General features: G+C 43.1%; 1 protein-coding gene and 1 long non-coding RNA gene across 3 annotated transcripts in view; both read left to right on the forward strand.

Moving 5' to 3' along the window:
* The first annotated feature begins 222 nt into the window (after positions 1 to 222).
* Positions 223 to 16364, forward strand: part of LOC115175465 (tax1-binding protein 1 homolog B) — a 47948-nt gene continuing 31806 nt past the window's right edge. Inside the window, exons 1-3 of one of the 2 annotated variants that reach the window (XM_029734701.1) lie at positions 223 to 425; positions 1133 to 1355; positions 14224 to 14326. In XM_029734701.1, the coding sequence (XP_029590561.1) occupies positions 1164 to 1355; positions 14224 to 14326 (295 nt within the window). In that variant the 5' untranslated portion in view covers positions 223 to 425; positions 1133 to 1163. The remainder of the gene's footprint in view (positions 426 to 1132; positions 1356 to 14223; positions 14327 to 16364) is intronic. The other variant, XM_029734700.1, reaches the window with a different exon arrangement.
* Positions 7899 to 10007, forward strand: LOC115175470 (uncharacterized). Its single transcript, XR_003872042.1, has 3 exons — positions 7899 to 8512; positions 8589 to 8659; positions 8899 to 10007. It is a non-coding gene; the product is annotated as an uncharacterized LOC115175470 (long non-coding RNA).

Consider the following 16364-nt stretch of genomic DNA (forward strand, 5'->3'; position numbering starts at 1 on the left):
GATTCGTTCTTGCAACCTTTCGGTTACAAGTCCAACGCTCTAACCACTAGGCTACCTGCCGCCCCAGTGTGTGTACAGTGCGTGCGTGTGTGTGAGTGCCGCACTAGGCTATTTATTTCCCAGTGCAATTACAGCAACTGCAAATAATCGTACATTAGTCAGAGATGGCTACTTATAGTCATTCATTATAAGCATTTTAAATAGATTATTTCGAGGCATCAAATCAGTGAAATTTTCGCGTGGTGCAACTGGAATCTTTTTCCTCAGCACCACCATCCCATCCCGGAAGTGACACCATCAGTGACAACCATAGCTCAGTGGTTGACAACGGGGCCTGGAGCTGTGTGACAACAACGGCTTTTGGACTGTCATATGTTGGCTTTCAAAACATTATTTTACCTTGTTTGGATTCATATGTAAGACAGGTAATGAATCGATTTAAACGGAAACAATAGATGTTATTGTCGTATTGCTATGGGGTTTGGCCTATCAAGACAGATAACCCTGAGATTGTTGCTAGCTACCTTGTTGTGGACAGATCAGTTTCGGTAGCTAAAAGGCCATTGAAGGTTAATGCGCAGCTAGATACTTAATCAATTCAGTTATCAATGAAAGTTACTTTAGGGAATAGTTATCTATGCGAACAGTATATCGAGGTAGTTAATCATCCTAAATGTGTTTTTGTCAGATACAGGCTCTTATAGCTAGCCGCTCTCCGTGCGTGTGAAAATGCCACCTGTGCTGGCTATGTTGCTAGCTAAATTAGGTCGTCCTTGTTTTGGCGCTTCAGCTCTGCTGCTTTGCTATGACATAGTGTGTTTTATACGTGATCTTACGCAGTCTGACGTTTGCCATCATATCGTCATTTCAACATGCGTAGGTAGGCTTGGAATTATTCCATGTTACATTTCAGTTCACTAAAGCCTTCACTTAGATCAAACAACCTAACAGCGGGACTCGATCAATTCAAATGTTATTGTAAATGGGTCAAATGTACATTTGCTAGGTTAAATTTGAGGTGTGTGTGTGAGTGAGAGAGAGAGGAGAAAATATGCATGCCTGGCCAGGCTTGTTTTCATATCCCTTCACTATTTTCTCTCTCCATGTTCTCTCGCTTCCTTATTTCCCCCAGCAGGTCAGACAAATGAAGTGACAAGCAGGATATGATGTCCTCTTTCCAGGTGGTGGGCTCTTCGCCCACCAGTGGCCTTGGTGTCATGGAAACATCAAACTTTGCTCATGTTATCTTCCAGAACGTTAGGAAGAGCTTCCTGCCCCAGGAGGCACTGGAGTGTCACTACACCCTCACCTCCTACATCACCCCCAATCCCAAAGACTGGGTGGGCATCTTTAAGGTAACATCACACCGTGTGTCACCCCCCAGATTTTTTGGTGGGGGTGGGGGGGCTTCTGAAGAGTGTCTTTCTTCGCTCTGCTGATGACTGTGTTTCTCCACTCACACAGGAGTAATAAAGGCCTAGTTCACACATTTTGTGGATTTGTTTTTTTCATATAATAATTTGCTGCAGCACCCCTGCTTCACTTGTCTATGGCCAGTTGTAATTTGAAATACAAATATGCCCAACTCCGAGCTCTGACCAAAAAAAATAACATGGCGGACAATTTCTCTAGCCTCAGATCAGTAGTAACCACCCAGTTCAATGATTGTTATATTAAAATTAAAAGACGACGCTAACATTTCTACACCCCAGTAACATGCAGGATTTGTGTCATCTCAGACATTTTCTAATACAAGAGTTGAGCTAGCTAATGAAGTGCTAGCTAATTCACGATACTAGCTAGCTGTACTCAACTCACAGCTGTTTAATCAACTGACAGTGACGGCCGCATTTTGGGGGATTGCTAACTGGCTTAAATCTAGCTAGCTAGCATTCTGGGTCACTCACTGAGCAGGCAGTAGCCAACAAATCGTGGACGCATGATCAGCAAACAGTGGAAGATGAGCCAGCCTGCATAGCTAGTTTGTTTTCATACAAATATGTTCAACTCCTAGCTTTTTTGGGAGAGTTATTAAACTATATAGAGCCATGACTACATGGAACTCTATTCCACATCAGATAAAGCAAAAACCAGGTAAAAATACACCTTATGGAACAGCGGAGACTGTTGAAGAGTGGAAGCACTAGAATGACATAAATTGCAGCTAATTTGGTAGTTGGCTAGCTGTAGCAGTCATGGCATTACTAGGCAAACTGAGTTTGCTGCCTGTCATTCCAACTCATACAACCAGGCTAATGGGACCACTTGTTCTATGTAGCATAGTGACACACCAAAAGTCAGAGGTGTGTTTCAGGGTACGTTAATGTCAGAAGGTAACCACACTCTTGCAACCCAAAAATTCTAGTTTTTGTTGTGAAAAATATATAAAAAATAAAATTTTGGGATCCATTTTGTTAGTGTATTAATGCTTCCTCATGACCCACCAACTAAAATATGTCTTTCTTCTCCTCTTTCATCAACCGGATTCTCTTCTCCCTCTTTCCTTCCCTCTTTCCTTCCCTCTTTCCTTCCCTCTTTCCTTCCACAGAGATGTTTGTAGTAGCTGTGGTGTGGTTATTTAATGTGCAGAGGGAGGTGGGGGAGGCAGAGAGAACAGACAGGTCTTGCTGGGGGGTATTTTGTGCTCGGTCTCTCACACACATCCTTATTTATTTCTCTCTCTTTCCATCTCTCTCTTCCACCTCTCCCTTTCTTGTTGCCCCCTCCCACTCTCCTCTCTTTCATCAGGGCTCATCAAATCTCACACTTAATTAACAGGAAATGTGAACGAGGAAACGTAATGTCTCATAAAGACACAAAGCATTTTATCATCCTTTAAGAAGTTACTTCAAATCCACCCAGCTCAATTACAAATGAATAAAGATGGTGGGTTTATTTGGAAAATGTAGATTGGTTAATCTGCACTAATGGAGTCTGTGATGGTGAAGCCTCATGTGACACCACTATGTGAGGGTCTTTCTCTCTCTGTGTGTGTGTGTGTGTGTATGCACTACTGAGAGAGCTCCAGACACATACATCTAGCACAGCTTCTTGGGCAGTTACACTACCCTTGATACACACACTGAGACACACACACACAAAGAGAGAGACACACACACACACAGAGAGACACATACACACAGTGACACACACAGACCCTGAGGCTCTCTGACATGCAATATGTAGGTTAGGTACAGGCTCCCCCTACTGGCTGTATACTGTCATTGACACTTTCTTCTGAAACCCAGGTTTGTGAACACAGGGATTAGGATTGGCAACACAAGGCCAAGGTGATGCTGCATGTTGATAGTCATGCACTTATCACACTTACCCATGTATCAAACACAATACGATTGGAATGAGATTTTAGTTTTTAGAAGCTCCAAAGCACTTGTATCAACTCTTATGATGTAAAGCACACACACACCATACACACACACCACACGTACACACACACACCATACACACACAACTTTCTGCTTCTGAAAAAGCCCCAGATTCAGGAGGTAGTGGAGTTGTGGCACGTTTGTGACGTTAGCGGGAGAAACCTGTTTAGTAAGCATGTAATTAACGTGTCATCGGACCGTGTGCACACGCCTCTGAGCCGTGATGGATGGAAGCTTGGTCTGTGATTATTCTCTAGCATCACTCCTGAGTCTGAACACTCCAAACCAAACTCCAGTCACCTACAACCCTCCACTATATAATTAACAAATTATTTATGTGTTCAAACCTCCCCATTAGACTAACGCCCAAGTACATAGATACGCACAAACACACACACACACAATTGTGCATGCACACACTGAAATATAAACCAGTCCACCCTACCTTGTCATTAAAAGAGACACTTGGGCATAAAGAATGTTCTCTCTTGATAAGAGTTAGATATGTTCTAAGGTGTTATAGAATGTCATCCACATTCTGAATAGGCCTTACGTGCATTTCCCTCATTCATAATATCATAACACCAATTACTATCATCATACTAAAAACATTATCACCCTCCACAGAACATTGTCATCAAACAAACAATCCTTATCACTCCAAACATTGTTATTGCATTAAAAGTGGATGTTGTCATCAAGGTAACACTGGCCTGTGGTTCAGCTCCATGGGATGACTCACCTTGTTGAGTAAATCATGGTCTGTTTCAGAAACTCTCAGCCAAGGCTGTCTCCATGGAGATCTGGTTAGAGTGAATGGCCCCTAACCTGAATTTGAACACAACACTAATTTTGAATATTTAGGACAATATGACATATTAAATAATCTGGTTAGGTGTTGTGTGACGAAGAGAGAGATCTGTAGGGAGGGAGAGAGAGAGATGGAGGGATGTGGAAAGTAAGAAGCGGGAGAGAGAGAAGGACGGAGGAAGGGAAAGAGAAAAGGAGAGAGGGAGAGTGTGATTGTGTATGACAGTTTTACATTGTAGGTTATGTTTGGAGTTATGATGTTCTGTTCTCTTACTCAGCCGTCACTTAACACATGCCTTCCATATATTACATCTCTCTCCCTTCATTTAGCAGGAGGTGGGGAAAAAGTTATTCTTCCCTTTAAACTAGGCTGTTTTTCTCCCCTTTAAACTAGGCTGTTTTTCTTCCCTTTAAACTAGGCTGTTTTTCTCCCCTTTAAACTAGGCTGTGTTTCTCCCCTTTAAACTAGGCTGTTTTTCTCCCCTTTAAACTAGGCTGTTTTTCTCCCCTTTAAACTAGGCTGTTTTTCTCCCCTTCAAACTAGGCTGTTTTTCTCCCCTTTAAACTAGGCTGTTTTTCTTCCCTTTAAACTAGGCTGTGTTTCTCCCCTTTAAACTAGGCTGTTTTTCTTCCCTTTAAACTAGGCTGTGTTTCTCCCCTTTAAACTAGGCTGTTTTTCTTCCCTTTAAACTAGGCTGTGTTTCTCCCCTTTAAACTAGGCTGTGTTTCTCCCCTTTAAACTAGGCTGTGTTTCTCCCCTTTAAACTAGGCTGTGTTTCTCCCCTTTAAACTAGGCTGTGTTCCTCTGCCCTTTAAACTAGGCTGTTTCTCTCCCCTTTAAACTAGGCTGTGTGTTCCTCTCCCCTTTAAACTAGGCTGTGTGTTCCTCTCCCCTTTAAACTAGGCTGTGTTCCTCTCCCCTTTAAACTAGGCTGTGTGTTCCTCTCCCCTTTAAACTAGGCTGTGTGTTCCTTTCCCCTTTAAACTAGGCTGTGTGTTCCTCTCCCCTTTAAACTAGGCTGTGTTCCTTTCCCCTTTAAACTAGGCTGTGTGTTCCTCTCCCCTTTAAACTAGGCTGTGTTTTCCTCTCCCCTTTAAACTAGGCTGTGTTCCTCTCCCCTTTAAACTAGGCTGTGTGTTCCTCTCCCCTTTAAACTAGGCTGTGTTCCTCTCCCCTTTAAACTAGGCTGTGTTCCTCTCCCCTTTGAACTAGGCTGTGTTCCTCTGCCCTTTAAACTAGGCTGTGTTTTCCTCTCCCCTTTAAACTAGGCTGTTTTTCTCCCCTTTAAACTAGGCTGTGTTCCTCTCCCCTTTAAACTAGGCTGTGTTCCTCTGCCCTTTAAACTAGGCTGTGTTCCTCTCCCCTTTAAACTAGGCTGTGTTTCTCCGCTTTAAACTAGGCTGTGTTCCTCTCCCCTTTAAACTAGGCTGTTTTTCTCCCCTTTAAACTAGGCTGTTTTTCTCCCCTTTAAACTAGGCTGTTTTTCTCCCCTTTAAACTAGGCTGTGTTCCTCTCCCCTTTAAACTAGGCTGTTTTTCTCCCCTTTAAACTAGGCTGTGTTCCTCTGCCCTTTAAACTAGGCTGTTCCTCTCCCCTTTAAACTAGGTTGTGTTTCTCCCCTCTGTCAGCCCTTACACACACACACCTCCTGCCAGCTTCTCCAGGGAGGGAGGAGAACTGGGAAGGAGTGAGGGAGGGTTTGGGGTTTAAGATAAATGTTTCCATCCCTGTAATTGTATGTGGGACATTTATTTTGGTGTAGCCTAATATATTTTTTTTACTTCAGAAAAGGACTGGTGTTCATGTTGTAAAACACAACTGGCGAGATAGAACTGATTTGATGCTCTTATTAACCCATCTTCAACTTTGTCTTTCAATCAAAAGAGCTGATACAAGACTGTTATTATAGGACTGTAAGTCGAATCTGGTTTCTTGATCTTACAATACCACCCGTTCTACTATTATTAGCAAGTGATTTATTAACAAGGAGTCCTTATGAGCCCATGTCAAAACTACAGTCAGATTTTAGAGCTATGCAGGAATCCCTTGCTGATTTAAAATTTGTGCTTAAAACAGGCAACTAAATGCATGTTGTTTTCAACTTTAAGGTTAAATAATTAAAAATAAATAAAATCAATCTACACACTAACACATAATGACAAAGCAAAAACAGGTTTTTTTAAAATTTAGAAGAAAAAAATATATGGAGATATAACATTTACTTAAGTATTCAGACCCTTTACTCCGTACTTTGTTGAAGCACCTTTGACAGTGATTACAGCCTCAAGTCTTCTTGGGTATGACGCTACAAACTTGGCACACCTGTATTTGGGTAGTTTCTCCCATTCTTCTCTGCAGATCCTCTCAAGCTCTGTCAGGTTAGATAGCTGCAAAGCTATTTTAAGGTCTCTCCAGAGATGGTCGATCGGGTTCAAGTCTGGGCTCTGGCTGGGCTGCTCACGGACATTCAGAGACTTGTCCTGAAGCCACTCCTGCGTTGTCTTGGCTGTGTGCTTAGGGTCGTTGTCCTGTTGGAAGGTGAACCTTCACCCCAGTCTAAGGTCCTGAGCACTCTGGAGCAGGTTTTCATCAAGGATCCCTCTGTACTTTGCTCCGTTCATCTTTCCGTTGATCCTGACTAGTCTCCCAGTACCTGCCGCTGAAAGACACCCCCACAGCATGATACTGCCACCATCATGCTTCACCGTAGGGATGGTGCCAGGTTTCCTCCAGACGTGACACTTGGCATTCAGGCCAAAGAGTTCAATCTTGGTTTCATCAGACCAGAGAATCTAGTTTCTCATGGTGTGAGAGTCCTTTAGGTGCCTTTTGGCATGCTCCGGGCTGTTGTGCCATTTACTGAGGAGTGGCTTCCATCTGGCCGTTCTACCATAAAGGCCTGATTGGTGGAGTGCTGCAGAGATGGTTGTCCTTCTGGAATGTTCTCCCACCTCCACATAGGAACTCTGGAGCTCTGTCAGTGTGACCATCGGGTTCTTGGTCACCTACCTGACCAAGGCCCTTCTCCCCCGATTTGCTCAGTTTGGCCGGGCAGCCAGCTCTAGGAAGAGTCTTGTTGGTTCCAAACTTCTTCCATTTAAGAATGATGGAGGCCGCTATGTTCTTGGGGACCATCAAATCTGCAGAAATATTTTGGTACCCTTCCCCAGATCTGTGTTTCGACACAATCCTGTCTCGGAGCTCTACCGACAATAGCCCTTATGCACATTCCATGATCAAACGTTCTAAACACACTTCCTATCGGTGTGGCAATTTCCGGTCAGTCTAGTTGTTATCGACGATATAACATTACTACCACTATGTCACAGTTTTTTACTAGGTGTTTACAAGACTTGCCTCATGAATATTAATGATGTACATCGACTTGTTAAATCAGCCTCAGAGACTCCAGCTAGCAAGAACGATAAGGGGTTGAAGATGAATATAGGAAGCTACATAGACAACTATGAAGGTGAGTACCAAGTCAGTGACAGATATAACGTTAGCTAGCTACACTCATTAGCTAGCTAATTTAACTATTAACTGTAGCTAGCTAGTTACTTCGTAAAATGATGTAACGTTGATAGAATCTATTTGAGAATGTGTGTATTTTCATTAGCTTGGTTAAGTTATGCTTGCTAGCTATATTTGCCAGCTAAAAATAATTGTTATTCATGTCTTCTACACAGTATCAAAGAAAGATACATTGACAGGGGAGATCACCGTGAGGGCTGCCTGTCACAGGTCCATGAGGAAGAGTGAAAAGCTGCACAGCATGAGAGTAGGGAAAGGTTATAGATAGCTACCAGGGACCTTGTGAAACATCTCCTGTGAGACACTGTCATTATGGTCAAAATGTGTTGGAGACAGTGTCAATGTTTAATCTTGTCAGTAGATAGATATTAATGATGGGTCCCAATCCCAATTTAGAATTGCCCACTTTACCAAATAACCTGTTAAAATCTGTTGATGCAGTGTTTGGTAATTGTGTTACTGAGACACACAATGTATTGCTGTATAGTTAAATGAGCCCCTAGTTAATAAGACTAGACACTACTGTTTATTGTTATATATGGGCTGCATCATTCTTTCTCACTTCAGTCACTTCACTTATCTTCACAGATGGTGTTAAAGCACTCCGTACCAGTGATAGTGGTCCAAAGCCACTGTTCCTGTGTTGCAGGAAGTGCTCTGTGCAATCATCTGGTGGCCCTTCTTTACCAGACAGCCCACTACTCTCAACTAAACATTCCTGCTGCACCACCAGTTCACAGCTGCAGACACAGAACAGCGTTGGCACAAGCCAAGAACACTTGTGAGTCTATCAATATCCATAAAAAATGCGCCTGAAAAGTATTCAGCCTATGTAACGGTAAATCCTTGTTAATTAGGGTGTGAAGCCAGGTCCGGTTGATGGGATAGAGTTCCGTAAACCTACTAACTCGTGTGCTGATGGAATAAGGTAAGTTAGAGGTTCCTAGAAAGGAAACATTTTAGAAAACATTTTCTTGTGATTGTATCCAGATGATAATGACTAATGTTTGGGACAAAGACTGGGGGTAAATATATAATCTATAAATCTGTATATTTTAATTCATTTTATTTGAACTTTCGGGCTTGTGCTGTTTCTGGAAAAGTTACACGAGGCTTTATCATAGTAATCTCTTCAACCTGATGTTAAGGTTTTAAAATGTTTTGCAGAAGTCCTCTCTACAAAGCACTCAATGGATACATGCCTGACATGGACCTTCTCCGCGTCTCAGAAACGTATTCCAACTTTTCTCCACTTACTGCCCCTCTTGTGACAACAATGGAATGTCAGCTGACGTGCCCTGGATGAGTCTGCCTTTGGGCCAGTGCAAGCCGGCAGTGTTCTGTCCTATCAGCTTCCACAGCCAAAGACCCGTGAAATTGTGAAGGTTGCCGATGCCACTTCTCCACCAATATTTCCATTAGATGGCTACAGGCTTCAGGCTTCCCAGTGTGCTTACGTCCTTAGCCATCAGGAGCAGTTCCACCTCAAGGCCTTAGAGACGAGATGTCACACAAAGTCGAGGTTGTTACAAGGGAGCAGAGCAGCAGCCCGGAATGGCATCAGCTCAGGAAAATGAGAATAACATCCTCTCGTTTCCGAGAGGTTTGCTATGTCCGGGGAGAGACCTCAGCTGACAACCTAGCTGAGCTGATGTTCAAGGGATCTGGTATGCAGACCGTGGAGATGAAGAGGGGTGCCATGGAGCCAGTGGCTGTACAGGAGTACTGCACACTGAAGAATGTTAACTTCTTTCTGTGTGGCTTCGTAGTGCACCCAGATGCTCTGTGGTTAGGATCCTCTCCAGATGGAATCATATTTGATCCCAGTGTGAGACAACACTTTGGACTCTTAGAGGTCAAATGCCCAAATGTACCAAGTTATGTTGACTGCTGTTACCTGAAGATACAGAATGGAGAGCTGAAGTTGAATAGATCTCATGCTTACTATTGGCAGGTGAAAGGTCAAATCCTTCTCCCAGGTTGTAGCTGGTGTGACTTTGTCATCTGTGCACAGGAGGACATCCTAGTTGAAAGGATATATACAGATCTACAGGTTTCAAAAACTATAAGAGAGAAGGTTGACCACTACTTGCAGAAGTGTCTCTCGCACCTCAATGATCCCCTGCATGGGTGCCAAGTTTAGTGGTTTTATGAAAAATAAGTATTGATGTTCTTGTGAAGAAATCTACAGTAGAATAGATTTGTTTAAAAATATATATATTTCAGCAAATGTTCAACAGTTCAGTTAATCAATTACACCTCTGTAACATCTTGCATTCTGGCTATTCTGTGTTTACTTGATTTCTTTCCCCCTAAACTCATTGCCTAATTAAAGACAATACAAGCTCCACACAAACTGATATTCACTACCACACAAATGATTGATACATGTCGTAGATAAACAAATTATTATTTTGCTCCTAGCAAATAAACACATGTACATTCACACTGGCTTGGCCCATACTCTGGACCGGATCAGAGACTGTACAGTCCACAGGCAGAGCACCTTGTTCTTCATCCCCCTCAGTCGGAGCAGGTTTCAGTCATCTTCCCCAAACACCAGGTCTCTTTTGAATGTGCCAGTTCCACGCGAAGACAGTAGGAACAACACCTCTTTTTAGGTATTGTCGCCCCCCAATTTTTCCCTCAACAAAGTCACTTTCGAAGAAATGTGTACTACACACCTTTGTGTGTTTGGTGACAGCAAAGTTGTCTCGATGTACTGCCACCAACCACCTTTTTCTGAGCTCTACATCGACCGGGAAACGATGGAAGCTCACAATACCATTAAATGTGGAAGAAACTGAACACAGAGGCACTGAACAATGTTCATTAGCACCTCCTTCGTGGGGCTGTAATTTAAACGTAGTCAATGTGAACTATTTCAGTCAGAAATGCATCGACGATAGCTAGTAAGCTAATGATAAAAACAATAGCAGAACTCGCTCCGGAAGTCATCAACCCGATCGGAAGTAAATTAGAACGTTGGAGGCAGTGTAATGCATAGAGCCTATTCCCTCGACCTAGTGGCTTGGATTTTGCTCTTCATGCACTGTCAACTGTGGGACCTTATATAGACAGGTGTGCCTTTCCAAATCATGTCCAATCAATTGAATTTACCGCAGGTGGAATCCAATCAAGTTGTAGAAACATCTCAAGGATGATCAATGGAAACAGGATGGACCTGAGCTCAATTTTGAGTCTCATAGCAAAGGGTCTGAATACTTATGTAAATAATTCATTTTTGTTTTTTTATGTTTAATAAATTAGCTCAAATTTCTAAAAACTTGTTTTCGCTTTGTCACTATGGGGTATTGTGTGTAAATTGGTGAGGGGAAAAAAGTATTTAATCCATTTTAGAATACGGCTGTAATGTAACAACGTGGAAAAAGTCAAGGGGTCTGAATACTTTCCCGAATGCACTGTAAATATTTAGGCATTTGGATTGATGTGTATTTAACGTTTAAAGAACATATACTGCAGATGAAATAGATGGTGCCTTTCTCTAAGCAGGAGGAAGCAGATTATTCAGTCAACCTTTATCTGTTCCTGATGATGGTGATATTATGACGGTACTACTCTTAAACCTTTGGAGGCCGTCTACCGTAGTCGCCTTCGTTTTGTTGCAGGGGACAGTTTTGATACTTATCACTGCATTATGTATCAAAAGGTTGGCTGGACTTCGCTAAACACCCATAGATCTCTACATTACTCCCTTTTTGTTTACAAGGCCCTGCTTCACAAACTTCCGTCTTATCTGACTTTGCTGTTGAAGTATAGACACCTGAGTTGCCTAACCCGTTCACAGGATTGGTTAACTCTTGAAGTTCCAGGGGTCTCCACTGAGCTAGGTAAATCTGCTTTTAGTTTTAATGCATCGTATTACTGGATTAAAATTCAAAAGACATTTAATCTTGATGTTCTGGTGCTGTTTGGGCAGTTGAAAGTATTGATTGGGGACTTATTTGTGACTTCTGGGTGGTTTGTGATGTTTTATTTGTGCTTCCCATGACTGTGTTTTTGTATGTTAATGTCTATATGTTTAGGTATGATGTGAATATTTATGTTATATGTACAGGGCACATTAGTAAAATAAGAAATAGGTCAACAGTTTTACTATTTTCTACATTGTAGAATAATAGTGAAGACATCAAAACTATGAAATAGCACATGGAATCTTGTAGTAACCAAAAAAGTGTTAAGCAAGTCAAAATATATTTTATATTTGAGGTTCTTCAAAGTAGACATCCTTTGCCTTGATTACATTCTCTCAACCAGCTCCATGAGGTAGTCACCTGGAATGCTTTCCCAACAGTCTTCAAGAAGTTCCCACATACTGAGCACTTGTTGGCTGCCTTTTTCTTCACTCTGCAGTCCAACTCATCCCAAACCATCTCAATTGGGTTGAGGTCAGGTGATTGTGGAGGCCAGGTCATCTGATGCAGCACTCCATCACTCTCCTTGGTCAAATAGCCCTTACATAGCCTGAAGGTGTGTTTTGGGTCATTGTCCTGTTGAAAAACAAATGATAGTCCCACTAACGGCAAACCAGATGGGATGGTGTATCGATGCAGAATGCTGTGGTAGCCATGCTGGTTAAGTGTGCCTTGAATTCTAAATAAATCACTGACACTGAATAAATCACTGACATTTCTGAGGCTGGTAACTCTAATGAACTTATCCTCTGCAGCAGAGGTAACTCTGGGTCTTCCTTTAATGTGGCGGTCCTCATGAGAGCCAGTTTCATCATAGCAATGGAAGTTTCTTTTTTTACGACTGCACTTGAAGAAACTTTCAAAGTTCTTGAAATTTTCTGTATTGACTGACTAAAGTAATGATGGACTGTCATTTGTTTTTGCTTATTTGAGCTGTTCTTGCCAAAATACAGACTTGGTCTTTTTTTAACATATAGGTCAATAACGCATTACGAAGGAAAGAAATTCCACAAATTAACTTTTAACAAGGCACAGCTGTTAATTGAAATGCATTCCAAGTGCACCCCATGAAGCTGGTTGAGAGAATGCCAAGAGTGTGCAAAGCTGTAATCAAGGCAAAGGGTGGCTACTTTGAAGAATCAAAAATATGTTTTGATTTGTTTTACACTTTTTTTTGGTTACTACATGATTCCATATGTGTTATTTCATAGTTTTGATGTCTTCACTATTATTCTACAATGTAAAAATAAAGAAAAACCCTGGAATGAGTAGGTGTGTCCAAACTTTTGACTAGAACTGTATGTATCTACAAATAAATAGTGCACTAAATAAGGAATATCGTGTCATTAGGAATGCAACCCAGTCTTGCGATGTGTCCTGTCTTGGTGTGAGAACACTATGGTAGTGTGTGTTTTAGCTAGACCCTCTCCTGTCTTGGTGTGAGAACACTATGGTAGTGTGTGTTTTAGCTAGACCCTCTCCTGTCTTGGTGTGAGAACACTATGGTAGTGTGTGTTTTAGCTAGACCCTCTCCTGTCTTGGTGTGAGAACACTATGGTAGTGTGTGTTTTTGCTAGACCCTCTCCTGTCTTGGTGTGAGAACACTATGGTAGTGTGTGTTTTAGCTAGACCCTCTCCTGTGTTGGTGTGAGAACACTATGGTAGTGTGTGTTTTAGCTAGACCCTCTCCTGTCTTGGTGTGAGAACACTATGGTAGTGTGTGTTTTAGCTAGACCCTCTCCTGTCTTGGTGTGAGAACACTATGGTAGTGTGTGTTTTAGCTAGACCCTCTCCTGTCTTGGTGTGAGAACACTATGGTAGTGTGTTTTAGCTAGACCCTCTCCTGTCTTGGTGTGAGAACACTATGGTAGTGTGTGTTTTAGCTAGACCCTCTCCTGTGTTGGTGTGAGAACACTATGGTAGTGTGTGTTTTAGCTAGACCCTCTCCTGTCTTGGTGTGAGAACACTATGGTAGTGTGTGTTTTAGCTAGACCCTCTCCTGTCTTGGTGTGAGAACACTATGGTAGTGTGTGTTTTAGCTAGACCCTCTCCTGTCTTGGTGTGAGAACACTATGGTAGTGTGTGTTTTAGCTAGACCCTCTCCTGTCTTGGTGTGAGAACACTATGGTAGTGTGTGTTTTAGCTAGACCCTCTCCTGTCTTGGTGTGAGAACACTATGGTAGTGTGTGTTTTAGCTAGACCCTCTCCTGTGTTGGTGTGAGAACACTATGGTAGTGTGTGTTTTAGCTAGACCCTCTCCTGTCTTGGTGTGAGAACACTATGGTAGTGTGTGTTTTAGCTAGACCCTCTCCTGTCTTGGTGTGAGAACACTATGGTAGTGTGTGTTTTAGCTAGACCCTCTCCTGTCTTGGTGTGAGAACACTATGGTAGTGTGTGTTTTAGCTAGACCCTCTCCTGTCTTGGTGTGAGAACACTATGGTAGTGTGTGTTTTAGCTAGACCCAGTCCTCCTGCGTTGGGTCTGTAGGTGGGTTGGAACACAGACTATGGTAGTGTGTGTTTTAGCTAGACCCTCTCCTCCTGCGTTGGGTCTGTAGGTGGGGTGGAACACAGCGAGGGATTACTACACGTTCCTGTGGTCTCCAATGCCGGAAAACTACCAACCTGGAAGCACCGTACACAGAGCTGTGGTGTTCCAAGGTACTCACACACACACTGTACACACACACACACACTGTACACACACACACACACACACACACACACACACACACACACACTGTACACACACACACACACTGTACACTTACACTCACACACATAAACACACACACTGTACACTTACACTCACACACATAAACACACACACTGTACACTTACACTCACACACATAAACACACACACTGTACACTTACACTCACACACATAAACACACACACTGGGGCGGCAGGTAGCCTAGTGGTTAGAGCATTGGACTAGTAACCGAAAGGTTGCAAGATCAAATCCCCAAGCTGACAAGGTAAAAATCTGTTCTGCCCCTGAACAAGGCAGTTAACCCACTGTTCCTAGGCTGTCATTGAAAATAAGATTTTGTTCTTAACTGACTTGCCTAGTTAAATAAAGGTAAAACAAAAAAAATCACTTACACTCCCGCACGTGTAAACACACTGTCCATTTGTTTATTTTATTATTTAACCTTATTTTATTTACACTGCTCAAAAAAATAAAGGGAACACTTAAACAACACAATGTAACTCCAAGTCAATCACACTTCTGTGAAATCAAATTGTCCACTTAGGAAGCAACACTGATTGACAATAAATTTCACATGCTGTTGTGCAAATGGAATAGACAACAGGTGGAAATTATAGGCAATTAGCAAGACACCCCCAATAAAGGAGTGGTTCTGCAGGTGGTGACCACAGACCACTTCTCAGTTCCTATGCTTCCTGGCTGATGTTTTGGTCACTTTTGAATGCTGGCGGTGCTTTCACTCTAGTGGTAGCATGAGACGGAGTCTACAACCCACACAAGTGGCTCAGGTAGTGCAGCTCATCCAGGATGGCACATCAATACGAGCTGTGGCAAGAAGGTTTGCTGTGTCTGTCAGTGTAGTGTCCAGAGCATGGAGGTGCTACCAGGAGACAGGCCAGTACATCAGGAGACGTGGAGGAGGCCGTAGGAGGGCAACAACCCAGCAGCAGGACCGCTACCTCTGCCTTTGTGCAAGGAGGAGCAGGAGGAGCACTGCCAGAGCCCTGCAAAATGACCTCCAGCAGGCCACAAATGTGCATGTGTCTGCTCAAACGGTCAGAAACAGACTCCATGAGGGCCCGACGTCCACAGGTGGGGGTTGTGCTTACGTGCAGGACGTTTGGCATTTGCCAGAGAACACCAAGATTGGCAAATTCGCCACTGGCGCCCTGTGCTCTTCACAGATGAAAGCAGGTTCACACTGAGCACATGTGACAGACGTGACAGAGTCTGGAGACGCCGTGGAGAACGTTCTGCTGCCTGCAACATCCTCCAGCATGACCGGTTTGGCGGTGGGTCAGTCATGGTGTGGGGTGGCATTTCTTTGGGGGGCCGCACAGCCCTCCAAGTGCTCGCCAGAGGTAGCCTGACTGCCATTAGGTACCGAGATGAGATCCTCAGACCCCTTGTGAGACCATATGCTGGTGCGGTTGGCCCTGGGTTCCTCCTAATGCAAGACAATGCTAGACCTCATGTGGCTGGAGTGTGTCAGCAGTTCCTGCAAGAGGAAGGCATTGATGCTATGGACTGGCCCGCCCGTTCCCCAGACCTGAATCCAATTGAGCACATCTGGGACATCATGTCTCGCTCCATCCACCAACGCCACGTTGCACCACAGACTGTCCAGGAGTTGGCGGATGCTTTAGTCCAGGTCTGGGAGGAGATCCCTCAGGAGACCATCCGCCACCTCATCAGGAGCATGCCCAGGCGTTGTAGGGAGGTCATACAGGCACGTGGAGGCCACACACACTACTGAGCCTCATTTTGACTTGTTTTAAGGACATTACATCAAAGTTGGATCAGCCTGTAGTGTGGTTTTCCACTTTAATTTTGAGTGTGACTCCAAATCCAGACCTCCATGGGTTGATAAATTGGATTTCCATTGATTATTTTTGTGTGATTTTGTTGTCAGCACATTCAACTATGTAAAGAAAAAAGTATTTAATAAGATTATTTCTTTCATTCAGATCTAGGATGTGTTATT

This window comes from Salmo trutta, chromosome 36 (assembly GCF_901001165.1).
Source record: "Salmo trutta chromosome 36, fSalTru1.1, whole genome shotgun sequence".
NCBI classification, from domain to species: domain Eukaryota; kingdom Metazoa; phylum Chordata; class Actinopteri; order Salmoniformes; family Salmonidae; genus Salmo; species Salmo trutta.